We start from the raw sequence: 7,628 nt of genomic DNA, 5'->3' as shown, positions 1-7,628 counted from the left end.
AAACTTCTCAAAAATTCTTCTTAAAACGGCAGACACAAAATTCTAATTAAACCTGGATCCACTACGCAAGAAACTTCCACAAAATTCAAAAAATAACGTAACCGAAGAAGCGCCGGTTGGCTTTTTAACGACCAAAAAGCCCCGCTCTCTTCAAAAATTTCCTATTTAAGCCAAAAGCCCTTCTCCTTTCTTCAACATCCCGCCCGCCAATCACGCGAAGCGTCGATTTTTCAACTTCTTGCTAAACGGCACGTACGCCCGGCAATTCTGCGAAGACAACCTTATCTCTACTTCGCGCTATACCTCGTTAACGGCAAATAAAATTTAAAAAGAAATTTACATCGAAAAAAATTCTAGGAATAAAATAAAAACAGAACACTTCTAAGAAATTGAACCAAAACTATAACATGAAATTTACGCAATCCTGTGTCTCAAATTATTAATAACCCCCCCGGTTAATTAAATGAACTAAACAAAATTGTCACATCCAGACGCTCTATAATTTCTTTCAAGTTACAACTAAAACAAAATAACACAACAATATGGGTGGAAGGAAAACTCTTCGCAAGCAATTGTTGAAACTTGGTTTTCGATACAAGAAGTGTCGGGACAAACGTAGGTTGGTAATGGAAAGAAGTGACATTGTAGTATGGCATCTCGTTATTTAAGAAGATTAAAAGAAAATGAACAACCTGAATGTGACAAGAAACCCGTTATATACTTGGACGAAACCTATATTCACCCATCGTACGAAGTGAGTAAATGCTAACAATCAGATGAAGTATCGGAAGTTTATAATAGGGCTGGTCAGAGGTACATCGTAGTATGCTGGTAGTTGTTCTGGTTTTGTAGAGGATGTCGCACAGTAAATCGGGGGATTATTACGATGATATGAATCATACCAACTTTATGCAGTGGTTAGAGAAGCAGCTTATACCAAATTTACCAGCAAACTCACGCACCTTATCAGTGTTCAAATAAATAAGCCACCAACAATGAATAATCGTAAGGAAGTGATACGTTCTTGGTTAGAAGCAAATAACATTCCTACGAGAAATGAATTTATTGACAATGTACAATTTATTGTGAACACCGGCAGTTCCAATGATGATTAGTGGTCAAGTGACGATAATGAATGAAAAAAGTTAAAGGTTGTGTGTTAATTTAGTCAATGTGAGTGTTATTAATTTCAATGTGATTGTTTCAATAACTGTCCATATTTACACAGCAGAAGTGCATCAGAATTGTAAATTGTGTTGAACATGAACATCTAACAATCTTAAATGTGTTTACGTTTTGTAGAAATAAAATTATTAATTTTACTGTTTCCCCTTGAAGTAATGCAACTCATATCGCGTGGCCCACTTATTTATATTTAGTAGAGTCAAATATTGCATGAGAATGTACAGTCTAAATTTCCAACGTCCTCGGACACGCCCTGTCAGGAACCTTCTGAGCGTGGTGCCACTGTACATACCTTCTGCCGATGCTCCATTTTTGAGATATTTGAGTTATTGGCATTTGAGGTTTGTCGACTTTGTGGCTACCCGTATTCAAACTGTGTTTTCGGCATTGCACACCTGAAATTTTGTCCCGCACCAAAATAAAATTTCAACTTATTTTATTCTTTCATTGCTTATTTTTATACTCACTGAGCATAAATAGATCTTTAAACTCGATCGCACGACAAATATACGATTTCCTTTATACCAGAATCTCAACTCTCGATTCTGATGTTGTAAGCCCCTTACCAGCTTTGTATTGTAGTCTACTGTATTAAAAGTTCTTAACGATTGTAATGTTTCTTATTTATTCAAGACACAGTGTTAACAACATCATTCACCACACATTGAATTTCTTTTCAATTTTTGTTGCAATGAGACACCATATTATTCTCAAGCCGAACCTGCTTTAAGGATCATTTAATTTGAAGCCGGTTCTGTTGTCGATTACTGCGCACACTCACCAACGGCCTGCGCAAGGTTCAATTGGAGTCAATTTTTCGCTACAAGACTGTCTCTCTATTTACTTATATACAACTCTGTGTTATTATCACTCCTCAGTTTCCTTCTCTAAGACAACAACCACAGTCCTCTGCTATCATGTTTTATTAGTGACACCAAAGAGTAACTATAATAAGAGATCCAACGGTATAGAGGAGAATAGTGTTTCATATGTATTGTGTGTTGCCTAACCAATTTTAGTGCTTTTTCTCAATTTTATTGGCTTAAACCCGCAATACACGATTCAATTTTTACATGTAAAATACACGAAAAATGCATGTAAACATTGATGTAAAAATATGTGACAATACACGTTAACATTTTTCGTTTGCAATATTTTGAATTTCTGGGAAAATTGATAACTTCGGATTATTGGCACCTACCTTCATGTTCAATTAAACTCAAAGTTAGGTTAGGTAAATTTTGAAATATAATGGACTTGGATAAGAATTTATTATTAAGTGCCGCCGTGATAGCAATAAGTGCAGCGTCAACGACTGTGTTAAAATTGCAATCAAAAGAAAAGAAAAAACGGAATCGAAGAATATGGGTGCGTTCTTGGGTTGGAAGAAGAGATAGCAAAGGAATCATGAACCTTGTGACTAATGAATTATTAACAGAAGACCCATTGGCATTCAAAAATTATTTAAGGATGTCCAACACGTCCCTATTGAAACTGTTGGGAAAAGTGGAAAATCTCATTAGCAAACAGGACACTGTTATGCGTCAGGCAATACCAGCAATAAGCATAAACTAATTATTGCATTGTGTTATTTGGCGACTGGAGAAACATTTAGAAATCTTATGTTCTCTACAAGAGTGCATGAATCAACCATTGCACAGTTTGTCCCTGTTGTGTGTCGAGCAATTTATTCTGTGCTAGTTAAGGACTACATCAAAGTACATTTGTTAACTTATGTACCTATATATGAAACCAATAGTAATATAACTTTTTACAGTTGCCCGAAACTTGTTCTCAGTGGGAAGAAATAGCTACAGGTTTTTATAACGAATGGCAAATTCCAAATGTGCTTGGAGCCTTAGATGGCAAGCATATTGCGTTTTGTGCACCATTAGCATCAGGATCCACTTATTATAATTATAAGGGATTCCATAGTATTGTACTACTGGCTCTTACAGATGCTAAATATCGATTTACATATATAGACGTTGGTGTGAATGGTAGAGTGTCTGATGGAGGTGTGTTTAGTCAAAGTGATCTGTATAGAGCATTGGAAAATAATTCTCTCAACATACCACTTGATAAACCGCTGCCTGGTATGCAACGTGCAGTACCGTATGTAATTCTAGCGGATGCTGCATTCCCTTTAAAAAAAAATATATTGAAAGCATACCCATTTCGAGGCCTCACTGAAGAACAGGCGATATTTAATTATACTAATTATAGGTTAAGCCGTGGACGTAGAGTTGTCGAAAATGCTTTCGGTATTTTGGCCAATAGATTCCGCATTTTGTTGGGAAAAATTAATTTGGGAGCTGATAAAACTCGAGATATTACGTTAGCGTGTTGTGCTCTTCATAATTTTTTAATTGCTGAAAGTAATCTGTATGTACAATCGGTTGAGCATACCCCCACAACCACTAACGATCAACTAGGAGGAATTGGTCAGCAAATTGGTAATCGTCCAAGCAATACTGCAATGCAAATTCGTGAAGAATTTAACCGTTACTTTAATGGAATTGGAGCAGTAGAATGGCAAAATAATATGATTTAAATATAGTTTTCAAATAAGTTTTGTTCATTTCAGTGTAAAGAATGAGTTTAGCATATAAAAAATGTTTTCTAGTGTTTTATTTTATAAAATATAAATATAAAAATGTTTTCTTCAATTTTCCTTTTCTTGCGCATCGTAAATGAGCATCATTATCTGTCTCTTTACTTCTCTTAGGATGTTACGATCCGTTATCATCCGTATTTCTGATTCAATATTTTTACAAAAGTTTTTGGTTGGATCATTCTCGGATTTACTTACAGCCCCACTAATATTAGTTAATGCCGACGTGGAAGCTTTTAATAATTCATATTGTATATCTCCTGTTGCAGATTCTCTTTTGCGTTTTTTTGTTGACTATAAAATTACAATTAAAAATCATTATACTATCTCCATAAAGAAATTACCTTTTGAGAAATGGGTGTTACAGTAATTGGAGATTGACTATTTAAATCGTCATGCGGTGTACCAACATTAAAATTCCCCATGTCATCTATTGTGCCCTCGTAAATTAATTCGTCCTTTTCAGAGTCGACATCTCCTTGGTAAACTTCTACAGCTTGCCCTTGTGCCGCATGCTACAAATTTTTTTCTTCGTACAACAAGTAACATAAAATAAAACTTACATTGATTGATGAAACATTTTTCGTGGCATTGTGAGGTGCTTGCCGATGGTGTAAGAAATTCAATAATTCGAAACACCACCATGTCGATACATACACATCGTCTAATCCTGCACCTGAATGTTCGCTTTTTTTTAACTTATTAAGTTCACTGGTGTAAGTTGTTCGTAGCCCATTTATTTTTTTTTGTATTACATCCCATGTCACGTCTGTATTACACAAATTATTGAAATTTGTAGTAATTTCTTCCAGGGCCATTCTGCGCTTTGTTTTGTTTTTATAGTGCACACTGCTAATTAAATATAAACATTCATGTTGTGCATACAATTGTATGAGTGTTTTTGTGTGGTCTTGGTTCCACATTTTTAAATAAATAAATAAAGTACGGGAAAGAATTGAGGTTACAAGTTTGTTTTTACACTTGTACCAATACTTGCGTTTTGCCAACCACAAGTAAATAAACTGTACTACAGCGAACTAAAAATTCATGACAATGACCTTCAGAAATAGAACAAAACCTATTTCTTCAATTTATGATGTAAAATTGAATCTAAAAATTCACGGTGACAATACACGATGTAATTAGCATTTTTCATCAAAATTCATGAATAATTCATGTAATTTATGATGGTGTACTACGGCTTTTACGCTATTTTTTTTATATTTATATTTGGGGCTATTTCAAGGCAACTACTTGTTTAGAAGTTTATAAATATCATTGCAGAAATCCCAGCGTTGCCAAATTTTTAGTGTTTGCTTGCACTTATTTAGGTATCTATTATTCCTTGAAATGTATGATGTTTAAAGATATGTAATTCCATTCTACAATTATGGCCGAACGCTTGTTGGTTTGATTCATAGGTGCGAAGATACCTATGTTCTTCGTGTAACAATAAGCCATTTTTTGAGCGGTAAATAATAGATTTTTTACTGTGTATACCAGTAAGCGCGAGCTCGCGTTGATTACGTCTCTGCCCTTTGTACACACTGTCCGTCGTCCTACCGTCGACGGACGTGTGGAAAAGTCGACCGAACTAGATCGTTTAGTTAGAGGAAGTGGTCTAATGAACGATATTTACTTCCGACTTTCGAGGAAATAAACGAAAATTTTTTGAAAAAAAAAATAGGCCAATAGACGTTTTATAGTATTTATTGTACAAATAATAAGAGAATGAAAGATTCCCGGAAAAAATGTTTCACTTTTTAATTTTTGCCGGCCAAACAATGTAATAAAAACAAAATAAACTGCCTCCATATTGGATTATAGTTGTGATCGAATGGTTCAAAATCAGTTAAAAATGAGATCTGTGGACCAACGCAACCCCACTTCTTTTAAAATGGTTTCTTTGCGATAACTGAAAAACTACTTGGCCGATTTGGACCATATTTACCAGTCGATGTGACTAATGTCCCCTTTAATCTCATTACATTTCACTCCGATCGACCCACGCATTCCGGAGATATTTAAACGCTCCAGAAACCCTATACTATTTGGAGTGGAAGAAAATGTTGTTTTCAAAAATAAGAACATACACTGCATTATCAATCGTTTAGATGGATGAATCACTATAGCAGAATGCGCGGTGGCTTAAGTTGAGCGGCAAATTTAAATACATATACTTGTGTTTTTTCCGCTAGCCAATGGTGACTGAAAAACATGTGTACGAAGCTTAGTTGCTAGGAGACCGATGCGCGCTAGTGCTGCAGCTTAAATGCGGGTCGTGAGTATTTTTTTAATTAAATTGTTTAAATTTATTCGACGGGTGCAGATTTATTAATTTATTATTTAACTGCACTATATATTTTGACTGATATTATTGGATTAGACTGATGTTTTTTTTTCTGAGGACATAAGGATTATTGCATTGTAATGATTGATTGTTAATGATTAAACAACTCAGCGTATGTAGGCATCTATACAAAATTAAAGCAAACAAAATTTCCTGTAAAATAATCGCTATGCTCATCATAAAATCCAATTTGCTAGTGCATTTTATGAAATATATTGTCCACTTTAATTTGATTGTAGGAGACGATCTAAAAAGGATGGATAATAACAAATTTAATTTACATTTTTACAATTGCACCTGTTATTGGTTATTCAATTAAATAGTAATTAGGTACTGTCTATTCAATAGACGCCAACTAAACAGGAAAATACCAATGTAATTAACAATAGGTATTGAATCCTTGCTGATTTCTTTTATACCTACTTAAGTAATGTTTTCTAATTATATCATGTCCACATTTTATACTACAGTTAATAAGAAAGAAAATTAAATGTGACAACCGCGCAAATATTTTAAACCGAAATTCTATAAAGAATTCTGTAAATTTTCAATACGCGCCAATATTTAAAGAGGCGGTTAGTTCTGGCCATCTCTACGCGAGGGCCCGCTTTTGGAGTCTTAGCGAGCGAGTTCTTATAGCCAACACGCGTTTATACCATTGCGCTGTATCTCTTATTATGGATACTTTTTGGTGACACTTGGATGCTACCAAAATTCAAAGTTAGCTACTATGAATTATTAGTAATTTTGTTACACCGTTGTCATGTTTTTATTATTACAATGGCTTCTTTTTAACAGTTAAAATTAGGTTAAAAATCAAATACTCTGTTTTGAAAGAAAAGACAAGTTTATTAAATTAATAGACATTATTTTATGTACAAATTGTTGTTCCTGTTATAGTTCCCTATAAAAATTTACAATTCTATTTATAAGTGTTAGTATGTACTATGTTTTATATAAGTTCATACAGTACAACTGTAAACCTTAAAATAAGGCCATATTTTCAAACTTTCAAAAAGATAATCCTTTTTACAATTAAACATTGGCCGATAACATTACATAAGTATTTCCAATATAATTTAAACTATCTACAATACATTAAATAGATAAAAAACAAATTATAAATAAGTTTATCTTTTTCTTCTATATAAACTACAAACTTTTATATTGTATAATTTGACTATTTACTAATTGTGTAAGTTCGCTAAAACTGGAAAATCTTCTTTAAAAGTGCACTAGATCTTTGCTTGTAATTACTCGGATCAAAATTGAACGCAGTGAGAGTATTTATCCAAAAATTATTTGCGGTAACATTTAATTTACAGTTATAGATTTATATGCTGCGAAACATGCAAAATTAAACACATGGTGCGAAAATATACCCTATAGGATACGTGTAAAGCTGGACCCCCTCTTGTAGTTAATTACCTAAGTTATACGCTATTTACAAATGGTAACAATAAAATTATGAATAGCCTT

General features: G+C 33.7%; 1 protein-coding gene across 1 annotated transcript; it reads right to left on the bottom strand.

Moving 5' to 3' along the window:
- Positions 1 to 3,781: 3,781 nt before the first annotated feature.
- LOC116181675 lies at positions 3,782 to 4,665 on the bottom strand. The gene is made up of 3 exons (XM_031502083.1): positions 4,363 to 4,665; positions 4,144 to 4,314; positions 3,782 to 4,093 (listed from the first exon to the last, which is right to left on the bottom strand). Exons 1-3 carry the CDS (start codon positions 4,615 to 4,617, stop codon positions 3,851 to 3,853), a joined length of 669 nt encoding a protein of 222 aa, XP_031357943.1. The 5' UTR covers positions 4,618 to 4,665; the 3' UTR covers positions 3,782 to 3,850.
- Positions 4,666 to 7,628: the final 2,963 nt, after the last annotated feature.

The sequence above is a fragment of the Photinus pyralis genome, unplaced genomic scaffold (assembly GCF_008802855.1).
Source record: "Photinus pyralis isolate 1611_PpyrPB1 unplaced genomic scaffold, Ppyr1.3 Ppyr1.4_unclustered_Scaffold1534, whole genome shotgun sequence".
NCBI lineage: Eukaryota > Metazoa > Arthropoda > Insecta > Coleoptera > Lampyridae > Photinus > Photinus pyralis.
The sequence above is the reverse complement of the archived record's forward strand: the minus strand, read 5'-3'. Positions and strand labels throughout refer to the sequence as shown.